The sequence below is a fragment of the Protopterus annectens genome, chromosome 8.part0, assembly GCF_019279795.1.
Source record: "Protopterus annectens isolate FY-2018-M chromosome 8.part0, PAN1.0, whole genome shotgun sequence".
NCBI classification, from domain to species: domain Eukaryota; kingdom Metazoa; phylum Chordata; order Ceratodontiformes; family Protopteridae; genus Protopterus; species Protopterus annectens.
Window position 1 is genome coordinate 1,227,009,559 of NC_056741.1, and position 17,279 is coordinate 1,227,026,837.

At 43.4% G+C, this 17,279-nt stretch overlaps 1 protein-coding gene across 2 annotated transcripts in view; it reads right to left on the bottom strand.

The window, feature by feature from the left end:
• The window catches only part of LOC122809322 (RNA-binding protein 10-like), a 1,914,178-nt gene that overhangs the window by 973,393 nt on the left and 923,506 nt on the right, over positions 1-17,279 (bottom strand). For both annotated transcript variants that reach the window (XM_044080723.1, XM_044080722.1), the window contains exon 11: positions 10,729-10,889. In XM_044080723.1, the coding sequence (XP_043936658.1) occupies positions 10,729-10,889 (161 nt within the window). The remainder of the gene's footprint in view (positions 1-10,728; positions 10,890-17,279) is intronic.

A 17,279-nucleotide genomic window follows, 5' to 3' on the forward strand; every position in this document is an offset into this window, starting at 1 on the left:
AGGAACAGGCGAGAATAAAATCCTAGGCCCCTTTCTGATACAGGGACTGGCTGAATGGCCCCCATCTGGAGTAACTGAGAAACTTGCTTGTGAGCCTCTTTCTTTGTGGAGGAGGAACGTCTGGCATGCCTTTGAAAGGGGGCATTGTGTGGAAATAAAATCTGTAACTGTGATGAATGATATCCAGCACCCATCTGTCTTGAGTAATTAAATCCCAATTTTCTTTGAAAAGAGACAGTCTTAAGGAAGAATCTGCCCCAGAAAGATAGTATCTTCTGAGGTGTTTTGGATGCAATTCTTTATGGGTTCTATCCTCTGGATGCATGCCTTCTGCCTGAAAAGATCTCTTGGGGTGGAGCTTAGAAAAATTGGCACACCAGACGAGTGTAATAGAGCCTTGACAGATCATTGGCGCGGGCTGACACTGGTGTGATAATGTATCAACAACAAAACGAAGCAACAACGACAGCACAAAGTTCCGCGACCACGCTGACAAGAGATAACAGGCATCAGCAATAACATGTCAAAGCAAAAGCCCGGCAAATGGAGCCAACCAACAGGCGAGGAGGGTCTCACGACAATAAGCCACTGGTGCCTGGGTCCTCTCTCAACACACCAAAAGGGATGGCGTTAAGGCAGCTGTGACATGAAAGCTTTGGGACAAAACAGCCCTGTCAGCTCCAACGGCGCCAGATGGTGCCAGAAGCACTCCTGATTTAAGTCCTGGTACCAAAACTGGCGATTGAAAGTATGCAAAGTAGATGGATGGGGAACTTCACTGCCCTCCTTGATTACGGTGGAGAACAGGGATGACACTAGAGACAATTTCAGCCTTGAGTCGAAGCCCGACATCAAGCGATCTCAGTCCAAGGTGGCCAAGGGGCGTCCTGAGACTTTGGCAGCGTAACTGAAAGAGCTCCAAGGACCTCAACTGCTCTACCTGCAAAAAGTGGGAAATCATCAATTTCCACTTGGAGACTCAAGAGTCAGAAGGTCCCTGAACTGCATTGACTGCGGGAGCTTCAACCATCTCTAAAAGCAAGGTTAGTGTGCCAAACTTGGCACTCCTCCACTCTCCTTTTCTGTCAGTCATCCATGACACTTTTCCTCTGAAGGTCTCTATTTTTGTTGCTCTTGAGGGAGAGTCCTTTCTCTGTGGCCAAAGACCTTACAAATACTACATTCCTCCTTTAGGTGCTCTAGCCCCAGGCACACCATGTACAAAATGCCAGTGACTTGCGTGTAATTTTCTGGTTACACCAGCCACACTATTTTAGAATCCCATAGGGGATTTTTGCATCACTTAACATTCAGGTTACATTATACATTTCTTACAGTGTGCACATGTGGGGACATAAAATGAAAGGTCATGTTTAGAAGCATGTCTATAAAATCATATAATAGCAAGTAGTTCCTTTTTTGTTAAATATTCTACATTATCAACATTACACCAATCTAAATCAGTATGAACTTGTGTATAAAACTGTAATGCGCATCTCAGAAAAGTATTCAATATTTCAACTTTACTGGACAACAAGCTGCTACCTGGCTCATGCAAGTAGTCTATGGGATGTGCTTAGCTCAAAGTCAGAGTAACAATACTTCCGTAAAGGATCAAAGGTCAAATTCAAAATAGAAAAAATATAGATGCAGATACCTTATCAAGCATGGACCAAGCACATACCAGTTCAAGGAAAGGGGAGCACCATATTACAGAAAACACTGAACAGGATGGACAAATTTAAACAATGTGTGGCAAACTTTTGCCACTAAAGCAATACAGCACCACTGGAATAAAAAGAAAGCTGTGACATGATCAAAGCTTAAGTGATTACACATCTGTAGAAAGAACACTATGTATTTTTCATGTTTTGTTACTACTATGCTACCATGGAAAAAATGTCTTACCATAGCGCCCCATTCCATCTGTGTTGTTGACCTTCATCCATTTCATCACTGATGGGTTTGGATCTATCCTTGGAACAGAGTCGGCCTTATACCAAGCTCGAGCCAGCCAAATGCTCTTGAATTAAAGCTTTTACCCATAGCCCCTTCTCCCTGTTACCTCAGATTGGTTTGCCCTAATCAGTAAAGCGGAGGCAGTCTCCAAGCAAAACCTTAATCCAGGAAATGGACGTAAAGCATCCCCAGGAGCCTCAGGAGGGGAAGGAGGATGGGACATGATGAATGGATGAAGACTAACACCACAGATGGAGCGTTGTGGTAAGCGACAACTTTATCTGATGATGTTAATCTTCATTCCATTCATCACTGATAGGCAGAGTCCCCAGCTACCTCCATCACTTGGGCAGCCCTATGAAAGAACATTCCTGAGCACCACTGAACCAAAAGAAGCTCTTCCCCTGGAGACCAGGTACAACTTGTAATGAGTGATCAAAGTATGGGAGAAGCTCACATGGCTCTGTACAGGCGCTGTCCATGAAGCTCTGGAGTGGAATGCCACAGAAGCTGCCACTGATCTGGTGGGTGTGTTCTGATGTTTGGTGGAACAGACTTTCTTGGTTAATAAATGAAAATTATACAGTCTCTCAGCCATTTGGATATGGTCACTTTAGAAACAGATTTTCCCATTTTTGGACCAGAAAAGGATATAAATAACCGGTCTGACTTTCGGATTGTTTTTGTCCTGTGTAAGCAAAATCTCAATGGTCTGTGGACATTAAGTAAATGTAAACAATACTCTCCCTTGTTTGGAAATTTAGGAAAAGAACACTGGAAGGTCAACAGCCTGATGAATAGACAGCTCAGAGATTACTTTGTGCAGGAAAGAAGGGTTGGTCCGTAGTGATACTCTGTCCTTATGGAAAATCAAATAAGGATGCTTGGTACAAAGAGCTTGGAGCTCAGAAATACGTCTGGCCGATGTAATAGCCACCAGAAAGATTTCCAAGATAGAAACTTGATGCCACAAGTGGCTGTTGGCTCGAAAGGAGGCAGTGTCAAAGACTGCAAAACAAGTGCAAGACTCCCATGGTTCTGTGTGCTGCTTAATTGGAGGTCTGGAGTGATAGACCCTTTTCAAAAAGGTTTTGCTTACACAACGAGAAATTAAAGAGGAGTCACCAAAACCATTATGAAAATTCAAAATGGCAGCTAAATGAACTCGTACAGTTGATGCTGCGGCACCCTCCTCAAAGACGTTAAACAAGTATTGGAGTATGGCAGAAACCGATGCAGAATTTTTCTCTGTCTAGACCAAATAGAAAATCCTTCCCATCTGTCAGCATAAAGTTTTCTGGTGGATGGTTTATGCGAAGCCAGAATAATGGCAAGTACAGGAGAGGGAAGATTACAATGCCTGGCGATCATCACAAGTGGAGAAGCCAAGCTGGCTCAACCCTTGGGGGGTGAGAAATCAGATCTTGAGTTGAATCCAAGGTCTGCCAAGTAGGGGAGGCCAGAGAAAGGGGAACCATACCTGTCAAGGCCAATATGGTGCTATGAGGATCTGTTTGCTTTTCAACTAGAGAGCTTTCTTCAGAAGATGAGAAATCAGAGGAATGGGAGGGATAAGCATAAAGCAGTCTCGTGGGCCAATCGTGGATAACAGCGTCCTGTGGGGGAATTAGGGTGTAGTTGCTGCATTTGTGGTTGGATGGGGAAGCAAATAGGTCACAGCAAGGCTGGCCCCAACGGCTGAAAATCTTTGCCACTAAGTTGGGGTTGAGGGACCACTCGTGAGGCAGAAGAAAGCATCGGCTCAATTTGTCTAATCTCGGTGGAATTGCCGGGGATATGTCTTCCTACCAGAAAGTGGTTGGAAGCTATTGCCCATTGCCAAACTCTCACAGCCTCTCGATACAGCAGATGGGACTTTGTTCCGCCTTGTTTGTTGATATACCAAACTACTGACATGTTGTCCGATTGTATAGCAATTGCGAAGGAAGGGCAGACTGAAATGCTTGCAATTGGCCACTAAATCAGACCATGTGCCTTGGAAGTCATTCCCTGAAAATGCCCCCCCACCCTATCAGGGAAGAGTCCGTGGTCACAATGGCGCTGGGCTGAGGGGGGGGGGGGTGAAAGTATCGGCTCCAAAGTTCTGTCTGACTTCATCCACCAAGAAAGGTCTTGTTTGCATCGACTTGTTGTTCAAATCTGGAAGGACAACAAGTGGCGATTTGGATACCATTGGGTTAACAAAAGTCACTGTAGGAGTCTCCTGTGAAGCCTTGCTAGGGATACTATTGATATTGATTGCTTTCATTTACCCTAACAGCTGCAGAACCAAGTCGTGGCAGAGTATCACTCAGAGCTGTATCCTTGGTCTTTAAAGCCTGTGATCTGGGAGAGAGATTAAGTAACAGCGGGTATTGAATGTCACCCCTATAAATTCCAAGGATTGGGTTGGAGTTAGACTGTATTTCTCCCAGTTTATAGAGATTCCCAGGTGATTTATCAAAGAAAGGGTGTAGTACAAGGCTGTTACCAGTAGATTCTTGGTGGGGACAGTGAGAAGCAAATCATCTAGATATGGAAACACCCGGAATCCATGTAGTCTCAAGCGAGCTGTCACTGCCGCCATGCATTTGGTGAATATTCTGGGGGCTGTAAAGAGTCCAAAGGGCACAGCACAGAATTGATAATGATTGGCTCCCAGCCAGAAGCATTTGTCCATCTTGATGTGGTAACACACATCCTGAAGGTCTAGTGAGCACATTCCAATCACCATGCCCCAAGAAAGGGGAGAATGGACCGAACCATGACCATCTGGTTGACTAACTTGTTTAAGCAGCTGAGGTTCAAAAGAATCTGTAGTAGAATCCGTATCCAATCTGGTCTGGTCGGACTTTCTGGATGACTGTCTAAATACAGCTTTTCTATTTGTAGAGCTGCTTCTTCCTTTAGACTAAGTGGAACATCTGGAATTCGTTTTGGTGGCTTTGGGTAGGAGTCAAATGGGATCTGGTAACCCCTGCTTATCTTCTACACAAAAGAAATGGTGGTAATTAATAGCCAGGCATTGGTGTGCAGAGAAATACATCCCCGACTGCTTCCAGAAGAAAGCAATCCAGCTGCTCTTCAGAAGCAGTGCGGTTTTGTCCAGAGAAAGAATCTCTGGAACCCTGATTACGTGGCCCTCCTCTGCCTCTGTAGGGGCGTCTTCCGGAAGAGCTGCCCCCTCTGCCTCTGGGGGTGAACTCACTACGTGTCACGAGAATGACCCAGAGACTTTTTGTGCCACAATTTCCCACTTCTCTGGCTCCGGGAAAAGGAACACTGAGGAGTGGAGAAATGTACACCAACGGCAGACAGGGTCTTGCTGCCCTTGCTCACACCTGGCTAGCGTGTCCTTCACATTAGGGCCAAACAGAAAAGGTGCTTCCGCTGGAGCATTAAGGAAGGAAGACTTAAAAGGATCCGCAAAGTCACATAGGCGCATCCAGGCATGACATCTCATAACTAGACCTGACCCCGCAGCTCTAGCCGCTCCTTTGGCTGCATGTGAAATTAACCTCGTGGATGAATTACAGATTGATTCCAGGGCCGCTAGCTGCAAAGCTACCTCGTCAGATACCTGTCCTGAGACTACCAGAGAGTTCGGAGATGATGCCTCTCTGGAGTCTGATGAAATGTGCCAGGTAGTTCAAGGACCGAATTGCAAAGGTTGATGAAGCAAAAACTCAATTCCCCAGTCTGTCCACCACTTGGGACTCCCTGTTAGGCAGGTTAACACTGTGGCTTTCCTCAGCAAGCTTTTTCTTCAAGACTGCCGCCACCACCATCGGATCTACTAGTAAACCTTTTGACCAATGTGGATTTTCTTCAGGGGGAGACAGGATCTTGTCTAGTCTCCTGGGGATTGCTTCAACTGCGTCAGGGTTTCTCCAGGGGCACTGCACCACAAGCTGAACAAGTTAGTCTGCAAACGGGGTCACCCAAGAGGTAGATGGTCGAGCACGAAAAGCCTGTAGAAAAACATTCCTCTGAGGAAGGGTTTTTGGGCTTCAAATCACCCGTTTCAAGTTCTCAAGAATGTCTCCAAAGGAGACATCTTTAGGGGTGATTGTGGGGACCCTTTCCCTTCATTGTAATCCGTATCCCCGATGAGGAACTCCTCCCCGATGAGGAACTCCTCAGGGGAGTCTACGTGCTTCCTCTTGCACTATTTCTTCTTTAGAACTTCCTCAGTGGGAGCTTCTGAGGAGGACCTAGTGGAAAGGGCACCCTGCAATAGGGTCTCCTGCGACCCCCATGCTCGATCCGGGATGGTGGCCTGCGACAGCTGCAGCTCAGGGGGAGGACATGGTGGTTCTGACATTGAAGGCTTGCCTAGAGAGGCAAGAGCTCTCTCTATCGCCTGGAATGCAGGGCCGCCCAAAGAGGGGTGGGAGCATGGAACTGAGGAGGACAACCTTAGAACCAGGGTCACACCCCACTCCATTAAGCCTGCTCCCAGGAGTGGAGGCTCAAGCTGGATCAGTACAACAGGGCTCTTGGCATCGTAGACAGGGTCGGTGCTGAACTCAGAACTGAGGAGCCTGCAAGTCCAATCCCGGGACTGAGGAAGACCTAGCTCCAATGGAAGTGAAGGCCAAAGGGTTGGCTCTGCAGCCAAAGTGAGATCCACTATTGGTACCGAAGCAGAGGGTGCAGAGAGGCGTGTAGGTGCAAAGGGCATCAAAACCTGCAAGAAGGATGAAGGAGGAGAATAAGATGGAGTCCGTGAAACCGAAATCCCCAAGTCCTAGAAGGGATTGGTTTATTGAATCAGAAGGGATTCCCCCCCTGGTTGTCAGCAGCTGGTTTACTAGGCATACCACATCAAGTTTGGAGAGGCTCCTGGTGGATCTAGTGGATATCCCTGAAGCTGTTGCCGGACTTTGTAGGAAGGGACTATAAACATGTCCCAAAAAAGGGTCCACAGACAGGGAATATCTGGTCCATGCTTGTATGGCTAATGCCACCACTGCCTCCAATTTTGAGGCGATAAGGGAAGCAGTGACCATCTAAGCTAGTAGAACTGTGGGAAGGCTTGGTGCCGGAATTGGGGTAGAGGTCAAATTTTTAGTTTTGGTCACAGTCGGTGCCATAGACTTCAGTGCCAAAGGCGGCGCCAACACACTAAGAAGACAGTACCGAAATCGGTGCCATAGACACAGACTTCTGGTCCGGAGCAGAAAGTTTTGGAAGTTTGGGTTTTGGTGGTCTGTCCTCACCAGAGGGTGAGGAGGGAACAGAATGTGGCCTTTCTCTCTCTTTTCTAGAAGGTCCTTTAAAATCAGTTTATTCTTGTGCTCATTCAAGGTGCGTGAACTAAAACCCTGAAAAATAGAGCACATCAGTTGTACGGAGAGATGAGGCACTCGCAAATAAACACAGTCATCATGAGTGTCATTATTCGGCATTTTTCTCCCACACTTCAAGCTTCAAGTGCTTTTTTTCAGGCATGTTAACACCAACACAAACAATACAGTACCAGGAAAAATCAGACCACAACAACAAAATGGAATATTACAACCACAGCTTAGTTAAAATCACAGAGGAAGACTCCAACAATGGTACTGGAAAATTACCACAGCGGGCAGAGAGAAGAGAGTACCCAGCAATGGTACAAAGATTACCAACAGGTAGTTGACAGGAAAGTTGGAAAAGAGGGTTGAAAAGACTTAGTGGTAATTCGGTACAAGAAAAAATAAGGTATCAAACTTTCCAATAAACACTTATCTATCCAAAACACCAAAGACTTAGCGGAGAGCTGGCTTGAACTCGGCTACACGGCAAACAAGAACTGAGGTGACAGGGAGAAGGGGATTATGGGTAAAAGCTAAGCTCAAGAGTTTTTGGCTGGCGCAAGCTTGGTATAAGGCTGACTCGGTTCAGAGGACAGAACCGAAACCCATCAGTGATAAACGGAATGAAGATCAACATCAGATCAACTTATTATAATACTGATATGGGGTTGGGAGGGTGGCCTAATGGTTAAGGTGTTTGCCTTACAAACACAAGGTGCAGGGTTGGAGTCTCACAAGGGATAATTGGCTAGGCTTAAAATGGCTCGCAAGGGCAGTTAGCCTAGTACTAATCTATGAACCTATGAACCTATGTGTGGATCACTGTCTATTGAATTTCAATGGCTTAGAAATAAGGAAGCCCCATTATGTAAATCCACAGTATCGGCTACAAATCAACTGAAGGACAGTATACTTTAAGTCTACAAAATAGTCTGGACCAACACATTCTAAAATGAAAAAAGTAAAGGGGAAATCCATAGCCATCTTAGGATTGTAAACCACCAAAACAAGGAGTGACAGAATAGGTCCAGAAATAGCAATTATAAGGAACGGTTCTGTAGGTAAAGGTGTCTCTGTCTGCTACAGGTCACACAGGTGAAGGCGAGTCAAATGGACAACTTCAAACACCACCTTCTGCATACTATGTAAGATGCCAGGTGGCACAAGTTATTCAACTTCCCAACATACATAGGAAGTGTGGAACTAATCAAGTACCTAGAACAGGTGACTTCAAATAATGGTGACCACAAGTGACTACAGCTAAGCAAAGACTGTGGGTAGTTTCAACTTCAATAAACAGCCACCAACTATCAAATACCCAATTAAGAGAATACTGGGAGGGAGATAAAACCACTCCAAACCCACAGCTAGCATTCATAGATGAGTCTTGAAAAGGGAAGAGGAAATGAAATGGCACCACTGTACGTCTGGCTCACGAAGTACAGAAATGCTCTAGGCACTTTACCCACAAAGCAGCCACAAAAAAGTAAAATCAATCATCACAGTTCCCACCACAGCCAAAACCCTTGAAAGGCTTTAAGGATCATCACTGAAGACTCTACAAAAACTGTGAACGGCTGAAAGTGTATAGGTGTACAGTCTATAGCACCTGCATCAACCGACTTCCAGGGTAACATGTATAACCATGCCACCTCTTTAGGATGGTCCGTTTCCCATCATCCCAAATCTGTCAAGTGTAAAACTGTACCAGCTCCTCCTCTAGCAAAGTCTGGTGTGCTGTACAACTATTTCAAGAACAAGTCCTCCATCTAAAGTCTCAAAAAACATATACTGAGTTCTCTTAGTTGGTGTGAACTTCCAGAACCACCTCTCTAAGCAGCACAGTAAGTGTGTGGTAGAAAGGGCTACAAACAAGCAAACCTGCAGGGATCAGGTCTCTACAGTAACTGGAAGCGGACAATCTGAAATAAAGAAAATCTCCTTCTAACATAGAAATGACATGTTTTCAATCCTAAAAGACCATGGTAGTTAAGGGAAGGAAAAACAAAGATCAACCTTACCCCTCCAATATGGAAAGTGCCATGTTAACTTCTGGATTTTACAATCCCTTCGAATGATGTCTTGAAATGATTGCAAAAAACAGACCACTCAAAAAACATAATGCAGCTCATCACATTCAGCAAAACCGATTTGTGCAGTAGTTACAGGTGGTCACAGACTTGGCCAGCACAAACCCAGTGAAAACAGGCTGGAAAAAAATGTTGCCAAACGCATTCTTAAAGGATTTTTAGTAGCGATACCAACTGGATGTAAAAGATCCCACGGCACTCAACAAAAACATCAGATGTTTCCCAGTGCTCTGGCCAAATTTCCCCTAGTCAGTATGAATACGAGCTTGGGTCTCTCATAAGAAAATCCACTGGCCTAGTGGAACCAACCTGGTCAACAAAGTATAAATAAAAAATAAATTTTCCTGACATAACGTTGGATGTTGAAGTACAACTAACAATGGAAGCAAAGAAAAGGAAACATACAAGCAATTTTTCAGATAACAGATATAGAAATGTATATTAGGTAACAGAAAAACTTAAATCAATGGCAGAATTTGATACTACACTGGAATAAATGTGAAATGGGTATCAAGTGCTTAAAAACTGTATACTAGGTGGAACGGTTCCAAAGTATAGCCTTCGCTCCCATTTAAATTGCTCTGTGAACTGTACCTTAAAAAAAAAAGTCAAAAATGATCTTAACAACCAAAAATGGATTTATCTTAACTTCTAAAGGTCATTCTGTACACACACGCACCCACCTTAAACTATACCTCATCACCCCCATGGCACAGAGGGATGAAGCCAGAACACGATTCAAACAAATAGCGTTCAACCAGCAGTACAAGTGCTAAAATAGATGGGATATGATGGGATTGGATGGCTCAGACACCAAAGGAAGGGAGGTGGCTCAAATGCCAACTTGACTAACTGTCAAAGGAACTGACAGGTGCTTCCTCCGAGGCACAAGTTTGCTAAAGACATACAGCCTGGCACCATACCATGTATGCAGGGACGTCAAGCGTGGCAACACTCATGCTTCCCTAAGGCTTGCAGCAGTTAGGGTTTGAGCTGGGAGGGCAAGAATACTATTGGGACCACTTCTTATAATTTACATGGTTCATCAACAAGATAACAGAACAAACAGGCCTCAGAACATGGAAGCTAAAATCTGCCCCATAATAGGGAGTCACGAGTGAGCTGGCAGAACAAATATTTTGTAACACTCTTGCTCTGCTCGACAGCCTACAGTGTCTTGAGGTATGGTGGCTGGTGGGCTTGCTCGTCTCATGGACCTAATCCTACTTGCACAAATTGAATCAAACCAAATGGGAAGGGAGGGCAGCTAGTGGAACAGGTAGAGCAGACTAAAAAATGGGAGGGAGGGATCACACTTTACATTCAGCAGTCAAAGCCAGTAAATTTTAGAACATCATTGCCATTTTTTTCCATCTACTCACCACTATGGTTGCAAGCTGGACAAATGCAAATCCACGGTTCAGTTGTGTCTGCTTATCTTTAATCAGTCGCACATTAGATGCACTAAGTACTGCGTATGGTGACAGGGAACTAAGGATGGTCTCCAGACTTGTATGAGGGCTCAGATTCCGCAAAATGAGAGCTGGTAATGCAAAGTACGCAAGTTACAAAAGGTATATAATCAAAGCTAAACTTCCAAGTATCTGCAGTCTGTTGCAACATAACATGTTTACCTTACAATGCTGTTTGTCTAGATGTGTGTGTGTGTATATATATATATATATATATATATATATATATATATATATATATATATATATATATATATATATATATATATATATATACACACACACACACACACTTTTTGCTGCTCAGTAAAGTATGGAAATGCATCAATAACAAAAAAGAAACACAAAAAGGCCAATACACATCATTTTTTTCTTCAGCTTAACAGTTCTTTACAACATAATCACTTCATATTGCAGTAAAGTACATGCACAACAACTAAACTGCAGTTACCGCGATTCCATCCATGACCATTAACCAATATGAAGTACAAATCACCAAGTACTGCTACTCAATCCAGCCTTTCCCTTTGCTTCTAGTAATAGATATTTAAAAGCTGAGCAATAATGCTCAGACTACAACTAAGCCAAATGATATTCAATCAGTGGCATGACTGCTAGAGGAACTGGCCAGTGGCACAGGCAGATGGTGCACTAAATGACTCGGGGAAGACTGCTCAACTCTTTCCCATGTGTGTGGTTCAAGAAGTACATGCCTAGGATGTAAATTACATGCAGAGATCCCTTTTGAATACAAATCACTAGAACTGCTCTGCCTTCAATCGGAAAAGGCTACTGAGGGCACTCAACTTAAGTGAGACACATTTTCCTCATATTGCCACTGCAATCCACTTCCTGAATAATGAGAAGTACTGAGAGAAACAGCGTCATAAAACAGACTCTCAAAAACTTATGTCACTCTTGCCTCTCACACCCAGGAAGAATGAATGGCGAACCATGGATGAACTGAATGATCAGGCCAGACTTGCTAATTACTCAGGAATGGAGAACAAAAAGATAAATTAAAAAAAAAAAAATCAAGATCAAAGTGCAACAGAAGTCAGGCAACAATCAAGTCTGTGGAATAAGATGCTTTTTCATATCAATCCATCCACAACCCCCTTCCCCCCCATTTTTTACACATGGGTTCAGGGTGTCACTTCCAGTGACAATCTATAGGATAGATCTACACCACACGTTCACTTCTCCTTGTGAAATTCCCCATCTTTTATGACTGCACCACCCACTGTAGTTAACCATATTCCACAATCTTCTCTCCCTAATGAAGCAAATATATAGTTCACAGCCCTAAAAGCACTCCATTAACCTGCACTCTGTCATTGTTTCCTTCCAATTGTCATTTTCCCCCTAGTAAAACAGTATTTCATAAAAAAAATCTGTCTGACATCACACAAATCCATTTTTGTAATTTTCACAGCCACTAGAAACAGTTTTATAACCAGAGTGCTCTTATTGATCAGATTTAAAACATTTTCCTCAAAAGCTAGTTGCTGAAGAAATTTTTTACATGAAAAAAATGAGTGAGTTTTGCTTTAACACTACACAAACTGGTACTCAATCATTTTCAGCCGATGAACTATTCCCTGTTATCCAGGTAACCACAGAAAAACAATGCAAAGAGGAGAAGCAGCTTTTCGGTTGTCTCTTCAATTCTTTTAAGTGAAAATGTCAGTTACGCTTCAATGGGCAAGGAGAGACTTGCCTAGAAGCTAATACAAAGGCAAACAATCAAAGATTACTCATGCCAGTATGTAATGAGAAGTTAATAAAGGTGTTAAAATGTAATGAAGGGACTGGAAACTGCCTAAGACAGTACAGCTGTGCACGTATGGTCATCACAGCCATAGATGCTGCACCACTATGATCACTGCTGCAGACATACACAAATTTAGGAACTATGACTAATACACATGACAATCCAGCCCAACTTAAACAGCTTTCATATGTCCAATAGGAATGAAGCAAGCACACAAACCTCAATTCTTTTATGGGTGGTCAGCCACAAAGGTATTCTCATCATGCCTTGAAAGTTAGCTTGAAAGTGTATGCCCCATTCCAAATGGGATAAAGAACAATGAAGCAAAAAGTGCTTCCACAAGACAGGAATTGACAGCTACCTATCAAATCATACGAGTTAAGAAAAAGATGGTTAGAGGGAGAAAAATGATCCTAGTACTTGAATGTCTATTGTTATGGGGAAAATACTCTCAAAACTGTACTATCTTCAAAGTATTTACCACTGCTCTAGTAGCATGATTGTCTGAAGAGTAATAAAGCAGTAAGGAAAATGGCCACCAACTGCCCATCTCTGAGAAAAGATATCCCACTTACAATGTCTAGATGGACATCAAATGACATGCCTTGAGGAAGCTTTGGGATGAAATAATCATGAAAAAAAGGGAGTTGCGGTAGTACATCACCTAAAAGAATGTATCTTATGCCCTTCCAATGGTTTTCCACACTGAACACAAAGCAAACAGCTAGTCAGTTAAAATCTTTTGCTCCAACAGCTGCCTTCCATGCTTGGCATAAAAAATACAGAGAATCTGTCTGAAATCCTTGGTACTGCAATTACGTCTTGGATTGTGCAAAGGAAATTTGGTGCCAATAATAATGTGAACTGGGATCAGGACAAAAGAGCAGAAGCTGAATGGCCTGAATCTCGGCTACCAACAGCATTTGGTGGGAAGGAGAGATTAGTCCTAACTGCCAAACTGTTTCTGTAAAAGACTGTACATTAAAATCCTGCAATTCTGAAATTCTACAAACAGCAACAACTGCCTCCAGGAAAAGTTTTTTCCAAGACAATGTAGCTGTTAGAGTACATTCACTGTTGCAGTCATTACAACATGACCTGACGTCATGGAAGAAGGGACAGCAACCGACGCAGGACCCAAGACTTTGTTAATCAGGCAGACTGAGGGCTACCTGCAAGCAGATAACCCAAATGTAATGACTGCAACAGTGAAACACGAACATCAGGGATTGGGTTTGAATGGACAAAGAATCAGCAAGAAAAGGACACGAGTATTGCTGGATCCAAATTCATCCTCAAGTCTTGGTGAATACCTTTATGTGGTGGACCTTTTTTTTTTTTTTCTTTTCCCCTTCACCAAAACAACAATTATACAGTCTGTATTTTATATATCATAGAGAAATAAAGGTTAAAAAGGGGGGGGGGGGTTGCACAAGTAAAATACCCATTCTGGTGCCAGACCTGGGAAAAAGGACATTGTAAACCCTTAGAAGACAAACATTTCTATTACAAAGGCCAGTCCAGACTCACGGCAAGGGTGGCTCCATGGATGGCATAAATCATGTTAAGTCACTATCCAGTCAGGCAGTCATTAAACTGCTGAAGTTCTGGTCAGCCTCAAGGGTGCAGCAAAACTCCTGCCATCAGACCCAGCCAACCTGAACTCAAAGTGTGGTTCAAGCAGTTGCTAGAGCTTGCAGAGGAGAATGATGGGTGGGACAGACCAGGCAGCAAAATACTGCGATCCCTTGGAAGAGAGATAGTGATGTAAATCACATCCTGTAGACGGGAGTTCAGTTCACGAACCCATTGCCTGGTGGTAGCCATCAAAGAAGGTATGCAGAAATTTGCAAAGGAAAGACACTGTGGGATTATTAATGTGGTTCAGAAGCCCTCTACCAAATGGCGCTTTTAGGAGCATTGTAACTGTACCTGCAGCCACAATGCCAGCAAAGGCAAAAGCAAACCTCACTGCAGCTTCCTGAATGACAGACCCTCTGGATGCATCTTGCCCCTGTTGTTCTGAATGGAACCATAAAGAAGGATTCAATGGGTTCAACTCCAGAAAGGGAAAACTTTCTGGTCAAGCAGGCATCAGGGTAAACATAACAAAATACAGATCCAAATGAAAAGTTTACTGCACTTTAGCACCTCAGCCAAACAGCCTTCATTTTATAGATGGGGGCCAGTATCTGTACGGTACCAGCTGTCATTCCCCCATAGAATAAGATCTCTTCCCTATGGTGAATTAAGGTTATTTAGAATTTGTAACGATACAGATTTGCATAGGGAAGTGTGTCAGACATTATTAATGTTTCTTCGGAGAGGTTATAAGGACATCATTGCTGACTAAGTAAAATAGATGCATTGAATTTTACACAGCATCACGAATATAAATACAAAAAGTTTACAGGAACTGGATACTAAGGATAAAAATGTTTTTTGTAACACCTTATAATGTCTTAAGTGAAAAGTTATGGAAGTTACTTATTATTGGGATTTTTTAAAGAGGGATGACAAGTTACAGAAAATTATATGTAAAAGGCCATTCATCTCGTATAGAAGAGGACAGATTGGTAAAAGCATATTTTGTGTCATCTGAAGAACGTTTTACAATGACTTTCTGTTACCTAAGAAGTTAACTTGTGAGTGTTTTTGCTACCCAAGAAGTTAACTTGTATTTCTGCCATTTCACACTGAGCTAATTGGAGGAAGGGCACTGAGCAAACTTGGATCTGTAATATAGAACATTAAGTATCCTGTGTCTTTTGCTTATTTTTACGAGTTATTTATAGCACTTTTATTGACTGCTACATACTTTTCTAGCTAGTTTCACTGTGTGTGAGGTATTAACTCAATATTGTCTACATTTATTAAGCATCTGTTTGGGTTTTTTGTTCTGATTTCTTGCCAAGGAGTGTATCGTATTGTTTCCCACCCTCCTTCCCTATTGGTACTGTGTTCTTATACTTGGTGGCTTTGCAGTTGCCTGCACCTACTGTAAATTTGATCTGGGACACTCCTCCCAGTCTAGTGTCGCTACCTCATTCTACCTAATCCAGGGAGAACATTTGAGAAGGCCAATCCACTTAGTTTCTGCTCCTCCTTTCCCCTTTACAAAAAAAAAAAAAAATTCTACGCTCATTTCCTGCCTTTCCTGTAAGTCACCTAGTCCAGAAAAAGATTTGCTGTATCCTGGACTGTTTGTAAGCTTCTGAGCCTACAAGCCTTTCTATGTTGGAAGGAAGCCTTCTAGCTTAATTTTGTTTCTTAGAACTAGCCAGCTTTTTTTAGTTTCAGCACTCAAATCTGTTTCTTTGAGCTCAGTACTTGTTCAGAACTCATTGTAAGCACTAAATAAGCTACAAATTACTACAGCACTCAACTTTCCTCACTTGTCTAGAGGATAACAGTTTTTAGTTCTTAATAAATAAGCACCTATCCAGGCATGTCTATGGGTCAGCTCCCGGTATTTTCTCCTGTCTACCTGATGAATCTGGGCATCTTGGGGCAATGCAGCAATTGCCTCATGTACACAGACAACCCTCTCCCTACCACCCAACATTACAACCTGTGAGAGATGCACTTATAATGCCAAACTGGAAGCAAAGCTCTCTTCACCTAAGACTGGACTAGACAGTCAAGAGGAGAAGGTAAACACTTGCACCACACTCATCACATAGTCCCTCAAAACCTACACCACCAAAACACACACAAACACAACACACACACCTATATTCGTGGAGGCTCTCAATAAAAATCTAGCCAAGCAACAGATAACTCCAAAGCAGAAACGCAAGCAACCTCCACCCCCCCCCCAACACAACCCAAATGACACACAGCCCACAAACTTAGTGCGCCACTCAACCACAGCCCATAAGGCATAACAATGTACCCAACACTCTAGTCATGGGTGACTCTATAGTCAGGCACACTGAAGTTCCACTCACCAGGCTAAACAAGGAGAAAGTTAATGTCAGCTGCCCGTCGGGTGCCAGGATCCGCCACATAACGCACGCACTCAGGTCACTCCACAACAAGTACAAATATGACTGTCATTGTCCATGTTGGTGTGAATGACCTGAGACGTACCTCCCTGGACTACATGGACAGACATGGAGGAGCTGTCCAATCTTGTAGCCCAGGCAGGTATGACCCTAGCCCTGAGTAGCATCCTGCCATACCCCAGAATGATACCACAGTACAAGGACAAAATGATTTGACTTCAACAATTGGCTAAGCTTCTGGTGTCATTCTAAGGGGATCCAGTATCTGTCTGTCTGGGATGACATGATCGACAAACCACGATGCTTTACCAGAGATGGCCTGCACCTGTCGCCCTTGGGATTCCGGATGCTGGCTAAGGCTCTTGCCACCACTATAGTGCCTTTTATAGGCAAGGTTCAAATGACAAATTCACCACCGTAACAGGTACAAGTAAGCAAAATCTGAGGGTAATGCTACTCAATGCTAGAAGTCTAAACCTCAAAATGCACTCACTCGAGGCACTCCTTAAAATGGTGAACATCGACATCTGTGCAGTGACAGAGACCTGGTTCAAGGCTCCAGCGAGCATCCCTGCATTACCAGACTATAATTCATACCACACCTTTTGGCCACCTAACCTGGAAAGAAACACTAAAGGTGGAAGCATGTCCATATTCATTAAGGATATCCACACCTCCAG